This window comes from Enoplosus armatus, chromosome 11, assembly GCF_043641665.1.
Source record: "Enoplosus armatus isolate fEnoArm2 chromosome 11, fEnoArm2.hap1, whole genome shotgun sequence".
Classification (NCBI taxonomy): domain Eukaryota; kingdom Metazoa; phylum Chordata; class Actinopteri; order Centrarchiformes; family Enoplosidae; genus Enoplosus; species Enoplosus armatus.
The window spans coordinates 2,958,845-2,973,675 of record NC_092190.1 but is presented as its reverse complement, the minus strand read 5'-3'; the positions used below and the strand labels follow the sequence as shown (position 1 = coordinate 2,973,675).

General features: G+C 44.0%; 2 protein-coding genes across 2 annotated transcripts; one reads left to right on the top strand and one right to left on the bottom strand.

The window, feature by feature from the left end:
- The first annotated feature begins 221 nt into the window (after nucleotides 1-221).
- Nucleotides 222-7,784, top strand: coq10b (coenzyme Q10B). The gene is made up of 5 exons (XM_070914327.1): nucleotides 222-338; nucleotides 2,804-2,959; nucleotides 3,647-3,839; nucleotides 4,563-4,664; nucleotides 4,868-7,784. The coding sequence occupies exons 1-5, from the start codon at nucleotides 241-243 to the stop codon at nucleotides 5,033-5,035; spliced, it is 717 nt and encodes a 238-aa protein (XP_070770428.1). The 5' UTR covers nucleotides 222-240; the 3' UTR covers nucleotides 5,036-7,784.
- A 1,031-nt stretch (nucleotides 7,785-8,815) lies between these two features.
- hspd1 (heat shock 60 protein 1) lies at nucleotides 8,816-13,509 on the bottom strand. Its single transcript, XM_070914197.1, has 10 exons — nucleotides 13,336-13,509; nucleotides 12,876-13,211; nucleotides 12,680-12,775; nucleotides 12,467-12,560; nucleotides 12,166-12,334; nucleotides 11,930-12,029; nucleotides 11,567-11,812; nucleotides 11,294-11,468; nucleotides 10,814-10,992; nucleotides 8,816-9,933 (listed from the first exon to the last, which is right to left on the bottom strand). Exons 1-10 carry the CDS (start codon nucleotides 13,507-13,509, stop codon nucleotides 9,763-9,765), a joined length of 1,740 nt encoding a protein of 579 aa, XP_070770298.1. The 3' UTR covers nucleotides 8,816-9,762.
- Nucleotides 13,510-14,831: the final 1,322 nt, after the last annotated feature.

The following is a 14,831-nucleotide window of genomic DNA, read 5'->3' as shown; positions in this document are numbered from 1 at the left end:
CCAACATCTCGTGACATTCCCGCGTGTGCCTGTCCGTGCACGCGCGAGGCCGAGACCTTGGTCTGTTGACGAACCACAGGACTGGCCAATGAAAACTCTCAGCGTTTGCGGACCCTCCAATGGTAGGCCGACTTTCAGAGTGTGCGTGACGTTAGGGGCGGGACAAACCGCGTGGGCACTGCTGCCTGTCAACCTGGCATTAACGAGCGAGTGAAGAAATCCGTCAAAGAACTGGAGACGATGGCGAGAGGTAGTCGGAGCCTGAGGAAAGTAGCCGAGTGCATGAAACAGTTACCTTCTGCAGCCAGCCGGGAAATACAGACGAGGAACAGCGTGAGGTAAAGTATTTGATCTTGTAATACTCGACTAAACCTGGCGAGTGAAGGGGAAGACACACCTCAGACAATAACAAAAAACAGCTAGCTAAAGTACGTTAGCGTTAGTGACCAAAGATATTCAGCCAGAAATTGTTTTGTTGAGTGGTAAATATATTAGGATTTAAACAAGCAACATGTACGAGTTTAACTCTTCATGGACCTTGCTTGATTTATTAACCCTATAATGAACTCATGTCTTATTCAGTATAAAAACATGCAAACTCACTGACTAAAGTTATCGTATGGGCTGCATATTGTTGTCAGTTAACTTAAATAGCACTTTTCTACTACTTTAGATTCACAATTAGTTAGTTGGGCCTGTTGTCACTTCAAGTTCAATCACAATCACAATCACAATATGTCAACAGCCCAACACTGGTGGAAGTAGCCCAGCATTCAGATAGAGCCTTTATACTACAAGTAAACGTAGTATTACAACACTATAAAACTACTCTTTTGCAAGTGAAAGCAAAACAAACAACTTTACATACTGTTAGGTAGTGTATGGTATTATAATGCATTATAGTTTTATAAACTAGAAGATAATATGATTTATATGTAAAGTACAAGTGTCTCCAGCCAAACCATCCTAATCTCTCCTGGAGTGAGAAGTTATGGAAATGGATATGTATCAGAAGTGTATTTCAACCTGTAACAGCTGCTGTAACTGCATTGTGTTTTGCAGTATCTCTTAACATCTGTTTTAATCTGGGGTTTAAAATCCTACAGAGTAAAGTTTTTCTTTACTGTGCCAGCTGACAAGTGTTAGGCAAGATAAGACCACTGACATTACTCTCCCAACAGGGGGGGGGGTCACAACTGAAATCCAAGTTAGCCTCTGGCACAATGTTTTGGAAGGTGACAAGTTCCTTTAGAAGTGAAAAAGAGAGGTAGTCTGCACACTGAATATCGCAAGACCAGAAAAAATCCCATTCATGGTCAAAACATTGCTTCATCAAACTGTATATATACGTATACATACATATACATATTCAGTGTGCAAACTACTTCTTTCTCCGTGTTATGCTGGTTTCGTCCTACATGTGCACCCTTTTGCACGCTGTCCTTCATCGCTCTGAAGTCTGAAGTCCCGGTTTCTCAACCTCAGCTCTCCATAACTGCAGCCAGACACTTGCATGTACTTGGCAGATTGAGGTCAGTGCCATGTGTCAGCTGGATCACATTTCAGGTAGTAGTGAATGGGCTCTCTTGGAAGTGGCCAGTATTGGAACAGGAATTCGAAGCAGCACGTCATGAGAAGCACAGAATAGGTTTCATGGGTTGAAGCTGATGATGACATTGACATTGTAACATCCCATTAAGTGGTGACATAATGGTTAGTTAAATCTAAACATATGCCCTGTTGAGCTTCCAAACCATCCAGTGCCAGGGACATTGTGGATCAGGGTACCACAGGTGCTGTGGGCGACAGCCAGGCACGATGGACAAATCAAACTGTCTGACATTCAGTCACAGTTACTATATCTTCATACAAGTCAGTTTTTACCCATCCAGGATTAACAGAGTCCTCCCATTCATGGTGCCAGAGAGGATCTGGCTCAGGACGCACTGGCTCCTGATCAGTAAAGCAGCACTGTGGGGGGAAAAAGGGAACTAAAACGTGAAGAATCACGTTCCCTTTGCACAAGGCGACTTCTTTAAGGTTTCTTTGCCCGATCAACTGTACAAATGTATTCAATTTACAATCAGATAAACCAGGGGTGATCAGCAAAACCTCACATGTTAGAAGCTGGACCAGAAAATGTAATTTTTGCCTGATAAATGAAGAGTAATCCCTTGTCAAAATCATTGGTATTTAACCTCTGTCGGTTGACCAAACATAATATCTATAATAACAGCTGATGAGGCCCCCTCCCCCCCAGGTCAAACAGAAATGTGTGCAGGCAATCACAAGCCCGGGTGGTTAAGCTGTACAGCTAGTATTAAAGTTGTTGCCCCCATTGACCTTGTTCCATGTTTGATATACCGGCATCTCTGACCTATTTTATATGAATGACAAATGCTTGGCAGGTGTTGCAAGAAGGCTTCCATGTAAAGTATCCTGTTCCACAGGAATAAAGGCTTATGTTCCAGCATGCTACTTTATTCTTGATTTGCAGGTGTTATAGGCCAATTAGCACCAGGCTTTATGTTGATGTCAGTGTTCTCAAGAGAGTTCCTGTCCCACTTTTTGTTACGAAAAAGGTTGAAGAAGTATCTGAGGCTAGAACAAAAGATAAAACACTTCACCTTTAAATGAAATAGTAAAAGAGGAACAGCAGAGTTTGGAAACTAATAATCCAATATTACTTGTAGAAACAGTGGACTGGCCCGGCCCGGGTGTGTGTTTTATGAGAGCTCTGCTGTATTGATTCACCTTGGTTTTCTGACCCAGTCGGTGTCGTTATTGTTTGTTTTGTGATCAGATACCTGTCGTCATGTGGGATCCTGATGACTCGTGCACCTCCCCTGCTGGGTGCAGCCATGTCGGGGCGTGGCATCGTGTTGCCTGCCCGCAGCTTCTTCAACCTCGCCGACTCCTTCTCCAAGAAGAGGGAGTACTCAGAGAGGCGCATCATCGGGTGAGTCTCTCAAGTCTGGTTTCACTTGCGCTGCTGATGAGTCTGAGAACGTTTGCTTGGAGATTGTTTTTTTCTTCCCATGGCAGTTCATGAGACATACTTGGCACATTTTTCAGGTTTAATTGGAACTCAAAACATATTCAGATATAATGATATAAAAAAAGTTGCGTCCCCAATCACAACCTTCATAAATCATAAGTTCACATATGAATAATGGTCTTGGTCCTATCTGAGGCTTTACATATGCGTCTCTGCATGACGCACTAAATGTCCTCCCGTGTTCCATAGAGAGGTCATAATCACTAAATCTGCTTGTATAAATAGACGCAGGCGGCAGCAGCTATGTTCCCTCAGCGGGAGTGCTGCAGTTATATAACAGTGGTGTGGGAAACTGTCTCCATCTGAGTCTCAGTCACCACGTCTTGCCTTTATTTTGTTTATTTTATTGCTCTTCTCCTCTCTTGCCCTGTCTTTGCCTCCCTCTCTATCTCTTCCACTTCTTCCCCCCTCCCTCTCTGTTCCTCATTGACCTAGTTCTGACTTTACTGGGTCATGAGTCTTGTACCGTGCCAGCCTTGTTTAGTGTTTAGCGTTATGTCACATTAGCTGACCTTTGTCTGTCTACTTCCTGACGTGCAGCTCTACCGGGAGCTTATGGCTGTTTCCTCTCCATCCTTGACTCTTCAGGTTCTCCATGCAGGAGATCTATGAGGTGGTGGCCGGAGTGGAAAACTACCGCCTCTTTGTTCCCTGGTGTAAGAAGTCTGATGTGGTGTTCAAGCGAGCTGGATTCTGCAAGGCCAAACTAACTGTGGGCTTTCCACCTGTGGTGGAGAACTACACCTCTCTTGTAACTACAGTACGCCCCCACCTGGTCAAGGTAAGGTACTGCCTCCCAGCCCACGTTTGCGAAATGCAATGGGCTTCATGCGAGAACATTTTAATGTTCTTATCCTGAACTTCTCTGGGGTTAGCTTATGTTTCAAGTCAGATTCACCAAACTCTACAAACTGCACAAACTTGTTGTAAATCAGAGGAGGTGTGCGTTCGTGAGATTTCATTGTTAGCATAATCTTTGCTCCTGAAATTGCCATATAAGGCTGCCTATTCTGCTCAGTTTGTGGGCTATATGCATATTACAGCGACCTGCATTTTAATTCTTAAATCAAACAAGAGTGTTTTCCCCGTGGAGAGAGGCTGACTGTGCGTGACTCGTACGACAGGTCTGGACTCGTGACTTTAGTTTGGACTGGTAAAATGGAAGTTTTGTTCAGTGCCTTACCATCCATATACCCTGTATCACTTTATATTCAAACCACAGACTTCTGGCTCCATCAAATTGAAATATGTTACATGCCTTGTGCATCATTTTATTCACAAAATCCAGCCTTAGATATTTGGTATCTTTTGAAACTCTTCGATCTCTGAGAACTCAGTTTGAATAGTCTGAAAAACGTTTGGTTGCACAGCATGAGTTTGTAATGACTGAGCCTCTAGGGTTTTACAAGGTTATAAAAGTTCTATCTATCATAAAGTTAGTCTCTCATTTTCTCATTCTTTGCGGCAAACCAATTATGATTAATGTGTGTGTGTTGCTGGTCAGGCATCCTGTTCAGAGGCTAAACTCTTCAACCACTTGGAGACGGTTTGGCGTTTCAGTCCTGGCCTCCCGGGTTATCCTCGTACCTGCACTGTGGATTTCGCTGTAAGTGGACATAATTTGCTAACTGTAGCAGTCAAACATGCTAAAAGACGCATGTATGTAAACAAAAGAGGAAAAGTTTGTGGTTTAACTTTTGCCCTCTTCTGTGATCACGTGTTTCTCGTTGGATCAGTGTCAGACCTCTAACATATACAGTCTGCACAGTACGAAATCCAGCCGCCAACGTTATCCTCTCCTCTCCACAGATCTCCTTCGAGTTTCGTTCCCTCCTCCACTCCCAGCTCGCGAACGTCTTCTTCGACGAGGTGGTGAAGCAGATGGTTTCGGCGTTTGAGCGCCGCGCCTCCAAGATACACGGTGCCGAGACGGTCATCCCTCGCGAGCTCATGTTCCACGAGATTCACCACACGTAGCGTCAACACGGATACAAACACAGATATACAGATATACAAACACAAAGCCCAATGCAGATGCCAGAGGGAAGTGTAGGAGGAGTGTAAAACTACAGTGCCTTTCTCACAGCAACGACCAAGTTTATACCCAACTATTTCTATCTCATTTTTTATAAGTGATGCGGATCCACCAGCTCATCTTCACCTTGGTGCTAAACACACGCAGACTAGTTTCCATTTCAGTTTTGCACTTGTCATTTCCATTATCAGACCTTTTAACAGTCGGCGCCTGGTTATGAAACTGAGTTTACAGGTTGCGAGTGTGTGTTTCCATGGAGGTGAAACCACGACCCAGCAGTGCTGGGGGTCAGGGTTGTTTCAGACGAGTATGTCATCACATCTGTAAACATCAGCTGCACTCAGTACTTAACTACGCTGCTCTAACCACCATTTTGCTGCAACAGACATACTATTGTGCTCTCTGGTAGTTCAGCCTGTTACCTGTTCATGGTGAAATGCTTATGTTGCTGTGTGTGTGTGTGTGTGTTTGGAAAGGCTCACACCGGACTTTAGTACACTTCAAATACAGAACATGCTTGATTCCTGCTTTTTAAAAGTAGTCTTTTTAACGGTATACTCTATATGTCAGGATGTGTAGTGGATGATTTTTGGGGAATATTTCACGATGCAGATGAGGCTGTTTGAAGTTGCAATAGAGAAAGTTTTTAAAGATATATTCCTCCTTTAGCAGGTGTGTTTAGTTGAAGGTGTGGAGATAAGGATTGAAGACTAAATCTCACTGCCACTTTGGATGATGTGAAATGTAATGTAATATAATTTTCCAAGCTCCGTGCAAGACTGCATACAAGAAATGTACGTTTCTGTGCAGATTTAATTGCTGTAAAACGATTTTGATTTCAGCGGTGAGGCCATGTGGTCAGTGACAGTGAGCTGTGCACAACAGGAGCTTCACGTGTCAGTTAATATGTCCCAGGTCAACCCTCGTTACATGTACAGGTCCAACCGTAATCTCAAGGATGCTGTACTTGGGTCGCCTGACACTGGCGTCTGACCCACATCGGATGTGAGTCGGGAGCTCAGTGGAAAGGGATTACAGAGCGAGAGCTTGACTCAGGTGTGACGAGTTAGGAAGCGATCAACAGAAAGTAATGCCTGCAGAGGACTTCATGGATTCAGTGTGTTTTACGCTCTTTTCTCCGCACTGTGAAGAGGTCACAGTAATGTCTTCGGTTTGCTTTTTTTTTTCTAAAACCTGAAGATGCTCAATTTAGTGTCATACATGATGAAGGAAAACAGCAAATCACCACATTTGACAAGCTGAACCCAGAGAATATTTGGCCTTATTGCTTGAAAAACGACTAAAACGATTATCAAAGTAGTTGCGATTCATTTTCTGTCCATCAACTAATTTATTAATTGACTCATAGTTGCAGCTCTAGAAGAGCAGGACGTTGGTTCAACAGTGCTGTGAAACCACTGTGACCACAGTGCCATTCAAACACTGGTTACAGCAGTGCAGCATGCTAAATGAGCTGGTTTATTATGACACATTTATGAAGCACAACATGATGTGATGATATAAGCAGCAACACGGGGTAAGACCGGGGTCCGGAGAGTATTAACACCTTGATGCTTTTCTGTGATGACTTGAACATGAAGGGCACAAAGCGACTCAAAGAAATTAATGTCTGAACTCCACAAGTCAAAGTAAAAGCAGCTCAATGCACAGAAACCCTATTATATTTAAATGTCTCCGCCACCGTCTCGCCACAGGCTATCACATGCTGTACATTATAAGAATATATTATAAGAATAAAGGGCAGAGGCAGGTTAGGGTGTGTACAAATGATTGGAGATAGATGTACTAAATGTACTGTAAACTGTCAGGAACACACACCTTTCAGAGGGTGCTGAACTTTTTTCTCTTGCTTTATTCCTCAGTAGGGGGCGCTGTCTGTTTTTATTTCTTCTTAATGTTACATGAACTGCGGTCTCATCATTACTAAAGGGAGCGATGCTGGACGTAAAGAGCTGCTGAATTATACAGCAAAGTGTGCAATATCAGCTGTAATTGGTGTTGTGGTATGTGTACCCACCGTCAGGATGAGGGCCCAAACTGGCTGGCCAGGCAGAGGCCGGGTCACAGACCTTGACCTGACCCGTCCCGTCAGTCAGGATGAAACCTTCTCGACTCCAACTGTCCAACCCACACCGCTCACAGAGTGCCTCCTGGCCTACTGGCAGCATATTTATCTTTATTTTTAAGCATTATACTCATTTTATCATATTTATTACTTAGTCTAAGTGTAAATACTGGTGTGAAGATCACGTAAGAAAGACCTATACACTGCTTTTAAAGAAAATGACAAAAGTGTTTGTGTGTTTCATGGGATGGTGGAAGGACTTTACAGTTGTGTCAGTGATGTTTGTGTTGAATGACTTCAGAAAGATGTACCGACTGCATGATTTATAAAGTATTTTTTCAACAAAAAAACCCCCCAAACAAACCTGACTGATGTTTTTGTTTTTGGGCGCGTTTCTCAGCGCTGCTACAGAGTCGGTTCTCGGCCCCAGTTGACTGAACAGAAATAGGGTCATCATGTGAGTGTTAAGAATAGAGCTGCCACCGCGGTGAAGCATGGCGGCCACGTCAGAACGTTTGGAAATGTCACAGCTGGTGAAAGGTCACATTTTAATCTGGACTCTTTCCAGTATTCACCTTTTTACCTTTGACCTACTGGAACACTTATTAAATGACATGTTACTAAGAGGAACTCATCGTTATTCGTGTTTAAATACACGTACATTACAATCTAAACACTACATTTATTTAATAGATTTCCAGATGTTACCACACCCATGAATGAACCAGGGCAGGTGTAGCTGAACATACAGCCTTTATTACGCCTCATGAATAATCGAGACTAAAGAAGAATCACACTACAAAACTCCATTGAGTAGATGTTCTGGAGCTTTTCATCATGATCTTCATTGGCACCTGGAGTTTTCCCAGTTGTCAAGGGATTGTAGAGGTTCAAAGTTTTTTTTTTTTCCCCCAGAGTACTTTAAAGCCTAACATGGTCTCCATCAGCTGATGAAGATCATGTAATATCATCAAAAGTTCCGGTGAGATCGTTTTCTCTTCTGCCGTTTGTCTAGATGAACTTTGAACTTAATCGAACATGAGGAAGAAGTCCCTTTAAGTGCTCAGGGAAAAAAAAGGAAATTTGAACACCTACAAATCGACAAGTAGAAGACTGTCTGCTGATGATCATGTATGATTGAAAGCTCCAGAACACTAAATGGACCTTGTGGAGTTATTATTTTCTCAACTGCTGTTTCCAAGGTTCAGAATGAACTTTGAACGTGGTAGGGAAAATAAAACCGAAGTGGGAACTAAATCCTCCTCGGGGGAAGACAGAGGTTTAAAAAGAAAAGAAAAAACCCAACAAATCTGAACAATTGAATTTATTAAATAAAAAAAAGAAAAGAAAATCACCATTAATCATCGCCTACATTGTACAAAACACAAGTTGATCGCTGCCGTTTGCCACCTTGCAAAGGAATAATGTGGTGGAAAAGAACCACCACCCACTGTGTGTTTTAGTTTAATGTAACGGTTTAGTCGTCTTGTAGTTAAAGCAGAGCGTACGAGCCGAGTCACACAAGTGAAGGTCAATGTTTAACTGCACGAGGACACCACAGGTTTTCACATTTAGACTTTGTAACCTTGATTGGTTTGTAACTGGAGCCCCACCCCCCCCCCCCCCCCCCCCCCAGACTCCTCCCCTCTCACTACAATCAGCCACCTATTGTGAAATCAATATTCAGCAGACTCTATGAAGATCATCAACGACATAAATGCTGCTACATACGTCACAATGCTGCATGCATGAAAATGACTCCCAAAGACTCCAAAGCGCCAGACGTCTGTGTAAACATTATTTCAATTTTACATTGTTTTATAAAACAGGCCCCAGGTGATACTCTGGCAATTTAGGCACTCTTCATCCAATTGTGATCACGTACGGGGGGGAACAAGTGTCACGTCACTGCAGAGACAGAAAATGCTCGAAGCTCTGTAAGAAAATTGGTTTAATTAAATCAAATGACAGATTTTAACCCACATAATGTTAGCTGGGGGAAAAAATAAAACATGACAGATACATATATATATATAAAAAACAATTAACAAAATACTATGACAAAGATAAAGGACAGGGACACGATCCAGGCTGGGCATCTTTTCTGGTTGAAGCTCTGCTCTCTTTGTGGCCGTGCAGAGCTTCATCAGTACGTGTACTATGTTAGTTTCTTCTTAGACCACGTTACTACCTCTTACAGAGATCAAACCTGTATAAGCTTTCTTCTTTCTGATGAGTGTTTTACATGAGTTGTGTGCAGATGTTGATGGTTGATTAAACAGAAGGGGGGATTCTGGTGTGGCAACTGGGCCCCCATACTGTGGTGAAAGGGATGGGGGGGGGGGGGGGGGTGCGCAGAGTCAGGCGAGGCTGGCTCCTCCAGAAACCAAAGAGGCAGAGTCAGGCGGGAAGGGTGGGGGGGGGTCATCATCAAACATTTGCAGCTCCAACACACTCATGTCCAGTCAAGTCTGTCAGTGTGGGGCAGAGTCTGGTGGAGGAGGGTATCTTTGTGTTTTGCTCCTCAGCCACCGTCAGCACCACTCTGCCTATTAGTCTGTACAGCGAGTCAGGAGGATCGGCTTAGAAACCCATGCCTCCTCCCATGCCGCCCATACCGCCCATGCCCCCCATGCCGCCCATGCCTCCTCCTGGCATGTCTTTCTCCTCCTTGGGTATCTCTGTGACGACGGCCTCGGCAGTGGACAGCAGGGACGCGACTCCTGCAGCGTCCAACAGGGCCGTCCTCACCACCTGCAGGGGGGGGGGGGGGGGGGATAAGAGGTTACAGCGTGTGTCTTGCATGGGAAACTACATCCACTGCAACACATGGAACTGTAGTATGCGATTCTGTGTGTAGGGAGGAAGGTCTGGGGTGACGGACACTTTCACATATAGCCAAGCTGCAGGTTATGATCATTGTCCTCTTCCACTAATCTGTCTTATTACATGAAATCAATTACTCGTTTAGTCTATAAAAGAGTGAAAAGAGCCCACAGTGACGTCTTTAAATGTCTCATTTTGTCTGACCAACAGTCCAAAACACAAAGATATTCAGTTTCCTCACATCTGAGAGGCTGGAAACAGACACTTCTCGCTGTCACTAAAGCTTTATAGACCGAGCGATTATAATAAATGATAAAATAGGCAGATTAACCGATAATGAAAATGGTTGTTAGTTGCAGCCCTAATTATGTTCTGTATCTCCTTTCCTTCAAAACTCAATCCTCAGCATCATTTCATATGAACCGTTTTGTTCAAGGGACCACAGGCTTGTTTGTCACATCATGCTAACCTATATTTTCAAATCATGAGGATCAATGAAGAAATGAGCATTAATGGGAAAACTATCACTTTCATGTCAAAAACACTTGTAATTTGGTCAATTTGATTTATATAACCAAATATCACAAATCAAGTCATGCATTTAAAATAAGGACTTTACAATCTGTACATGTGACGCCCTTTCTCAGCCACTAAGAGGCAGTATTGACCCGGTTTAGATCTGATCCAGCGTGATCTGTTCGGGTCATTACTGGTCAGTAGAATACAGTTTAGTAAATCTGCCTCTTATCATTTTTTTTCCTGCTACTACTCTACACATCTAAAATGAATGAGCGAATGAGCACTGTACCTTGGTGGGGTCGATGATGCCCTTCTCCACCATGTTGACGTACTCTCCCTGCATGGCGTCATAGCCGAGCTCAGCGGATCCCTGCAGGATCTTCTCCACGACCAGAGAACCCTCAACACCCGCATTCTTAGCGATGGTCATGGCAGGGATACGCAGCGCCCGTCTGATGATGTCCACGCCTGTTTGGAACGAGGACGGACAGGTTCAAAATCAGTCACTTTCTACACAAAACTGAAATTATGTTGGAAAGGCGGCTGCCTCGTTGACCTCTGGTACAGTCACCAAATAAAAGAATAGAGAGCATCTCCAGCCACAGTGAATGTGCTTGGACTACTACTACTACCTGTAAGCTAGTAGTTTACAGTGTTTTAGAGTTGAAATCTCTTTAAAAAGATTCCACCTTTAATTGTGTTCCAGATTCAATAAATATTACATCATATAGTTTTAGTACATTAGAGGCTTTGCGTGTGCATTACTAACCGATCTTCTGGTCAGCGTTGACAGCTTTGATGGTATCAAGCGATGGGATGCAGCGCAGCAGGGCGCAGCCTCCACCTGGTACGATACCCTCCTCCACAGCTGCCCGAGTGGCGTTCAGAGCATCCGTCACGCGGTCCTTCTTCTCGTTCACCTCCACATCGCTTGTTCCCCCGATCTGAACATTGAGAGGATTCATCACAACTTTGTGCTTCTACGACAAAAAGTATGATCAGCAATGAATACAGTCAGTCTGTATTTCTGTTGGAGACGTACCTTGAGTACAGCCACTCCATCGGACAGCTTGGCCAGCCGCTCGTTGAGTTTCTCCTTCTCGTAGTCACTGGTGGTGTTCTCCAGCTGCTCAACGATCTCCGCTGCCCGTTTATCGACTTCGGCTGGGCTGCCGCCTCCCTTCAGCAGCAACGTATCGTCTTTGGTAATCTGAACCTCACCAACCTTTCCAAAGTCGTGAGCCTGGATGTCCTCGAGAGCCAGGCCCACAGCCTCGTCTCCAAACACCTGGAGAAAGGACAAGATAAATACTTTAAAACATATATGTCTTCATGTCCTCTAACTTGAGGTTGATATAAATTAGCATAGAAATGATCGGCTACTTGACACTGAAAGTGGACTCACAGTGCCTCCGGTGGCGACGGCCATGTCCCTCAGCTGATTCTTCCTGTTGTCTCCGAAGCCTGGAGCTTTGACAGCTACCACCTGAAGCCCGACCTTGAGTCTGCAGATTAAAAGGTGTTAAATTCACTACTTTTAGTTCTTGCTCTCTTTTCAGTGTAACATGGTCCGTCATGTGGCTAATCTTTTCAAGCTACACAAGCTGGTTGAAGTGGGATCAGGAAACAAACATGGCATACCTGTTAAGAACCAGGGTGCTGAGGGCCTCTCCGTCCACATCCTCAGCCACAATAACCAGTGGTTTGCGGTGCTGGTTGGCGATCTCCAGGGCTGGCACGATGCTCTGGACACTGGAGATCTTCTTCTCGCTCAGCAGCAGGTAGGCATCCTGGAACTCACACTTCTGGCCTGAAACAGAGATCATATATTTAAGTATTTAGGGGTTTCTATACAGGCAAATATGAGGACAGGAAGTGTTTAATAGACAAGTCCAGCTTCATGTACAGGTGAAGTTATACTAGCCAGCATGAGCCGCCTTACCTTTGGCAGTGTTGATGAAGTAAGGGGAGATGTAACCCCGGTCGAACTTCATACCCTCGATGATCTCCAGCTCATCATGCAGAGTCTTCCCATCCTGAGATGTGAAGCATGTATTGATTATTACTTTTCTCAGACAGAACAGACCATTTACAAGTTTTAAAATTAAGATTAGAGCAGTAAATAAGTCTTCTTCTGTGATATTCTGACACTAACCTTGACAGTGATGACTCCCTTGCGGCCAACTTTCTTCATGGCATTCGATATGATGTTACCAATCTCCACGTCTCCATTGGCTGAGATAGTAGCAACCTTTAAAAAAAAAAAAACATTATTGAAGAATTTAATTACAAATTCAAGATGTTATGTTGCTTCTTGTCACTCCTATGAATTCTCTACAAATCGTGTTTACCTGTGCGATCTCCTCAGGGGTTGTGACTGGTTTGGAGAGATTTTTCAGCTCATTGATGACGGTTTCTACGGCCGTCATGACTCCACGGCGGATCTCAACGGGGTTGGCGCCTTTGCTGATGGTGTCGAAGCCCTCCTTGGCAATGGCACGAGCCAGCACTGTGGCGGTGGTGGTGCCGTCACCGGCCTCCTCGTTGGTGTTGTTGGCCACATCCTGCACCAGCTTGGCGCCGATGTTCTTGTACCTGTCCTTCAGGTCGATGCTCTTGGCCACTGTCACACCGTCCTTGGTGACCTTGGGGCTGCCCCAGCTCTGCTCAATGATGACAGTGCGACCCTGGAACAGAGACACATAGTGGTGAGATAAACGGTCTGTAACATTCTGAATTACATCTTGGGTTAATACCAAATGAGTAAAAGTGAGTCAAGTGGATTCACTACAACATATCAGAACCTCGTACCTTTGGGCCCATGGTGACGGCCACAGCATCAGCCAGCAGGTCGACTCCCTGCAGCATGAGGGCACGAGCATCGGCTCCGAACTTGACATCCTTAGCATAGGCTCGTGTGAGGTGAGGAGCCAGCGCCCTGCACACAGGCCTCACCTGCCTCATGACTGTTGGTAAGCGAAACATCTCTATGGGGGAAAAAAAAGTAGTAAATTTATGCAACATGTCTGAGAACACATCTTCCGTTAATGATCACTGTGATGAACCAGAGGTGTTCAATTAAATCTGCAAAATTATTGTGTAGCTGTATAATAATAATAATAATAATAAGTGTTCACCATGTGATGAGTGGAGCCAAAGTTCAACTAAATAATTATTCTCCAAATCCTTACACCCCACCCCCCCACCCCCACACACACAGCTATAACAGGAGGACAGATTATCTGTTACAAAGGTTAACTGTGCCCCTAGTGGTCACTAGTGGTATGACGTGTCATGAGTGAATGAATGAACATCCACATATGGGATGGGGATGGTCAATCATTTTCAGAGTTCTCCAAGTCACCTTCTACAAATTGATTCAATTGTAACCAGAAGAACGTGTCACAGCAGAGCAAATGTTTGCAGGTGTATCAGGGGATGGATATGCTTTCACACCACCACAAAAGATTAATACCAAATCCATGTGGACTGGTTTTAAATGCTACTAATGTGCTTTAACTACCTAAGTACTTTAAATCCCAATTAGGGCTGCAACTAACAATGAACAGAATTGAATGGATCGTTTCATCTTTTAAAATGTCAGACAATGGGTGGAAATGGCCTTCACAATTCAATTCCAAAGGGCCATCTTCATATTGATTGATTGTCTCCAACAGTCCGAATCCTAAAGCTATTAAATTGACACTAAAATAAAACAAATGGGAGCGAATTCTTACATTTGAGAAGCTGGAACAAGAGGATGTTTGCTTCATAAACATCTAAAAAGGGTTAAATGATTTTAACAATCGACGAGAACTCCCATATGGTAAATATTACAGAAGATAAATTGCATGCGGCCATGTTTCCTCAGGAAAAACGGTCAACGTTGGATTCAGTTTCTTTGCAAATCCCGATCACCTTTCTTTCTACTTGAACATTGATCTTAAATCTAATCGCATTGGCCTTGGTCGTGACTGGATTATGAAATGTATCCCCCAAACCAGTTCCTGGTTCCCCCCCACGTGTGCTCTTCAGGTCGTGCGTCACAAGGTCAAATTGTAAAAGCATGTGCGGAACTGCCTCACCATCCCAGCTCAGCGTAACGAGTGACCATCACGTTGCCAGCAACCCTCTGATCAATAATTGCTTAACAATTGTGTAACTGACGACAAATTCCTGTTAAGCCTCTTCCTGCATTGTCATTCAAGTTGCACACAGCACTCTGGCAGAGTGTGCCTCCAATAAGGGAAGGTTTCATCAGTCAGACACGAGACACGACATTCCTGAATAAATATAATTAAATGTCC

Coding starts and splice junctions, on each gene's coding strand:
- coq10b (XM_070914327.1), top strand. CDS start 241: ATGGCGAGAGGTAGTCGGAGCCTGAGGAAAGTAGCCGAGTGCATGAAA. Junction 3,840..4,562: donor TACGCCCCCACCTGGTCAAG/GTAAGGTACTGC, acceptor GTTGCTGGTCAG/GCATCCTGTTCAGAGGCTAA. Junction 4,665..4,867: donor CCTGCACTGTGGATTTCGCT/GTAAGTGGACAT, acceptor TCCTCTCCACAG/ATCTCCTTCGAGTTTCGTTC.
- hspd1 (XM_070914197.1), bottom strand. CDS start 13,509: ATGTTTCGCTTACCAACAGTCATGAGGCAGGTGAGGCCTGTGTGCAGG. Junction 12,030..12,165: donor AGCACCCTGGTTCTTAACAG/GTATGCCATGTT, acceptor TTTAATCTGCAG/ACTCAAGGTCGGGCTTCAGG. Junction 11,469..11,566: donor ATGGAGTGGCTGTACTCAAG/GTACGTCTCCAA, acceptor CTCAATGTTCAG/ATCGGGGGAACAAGCGATGT.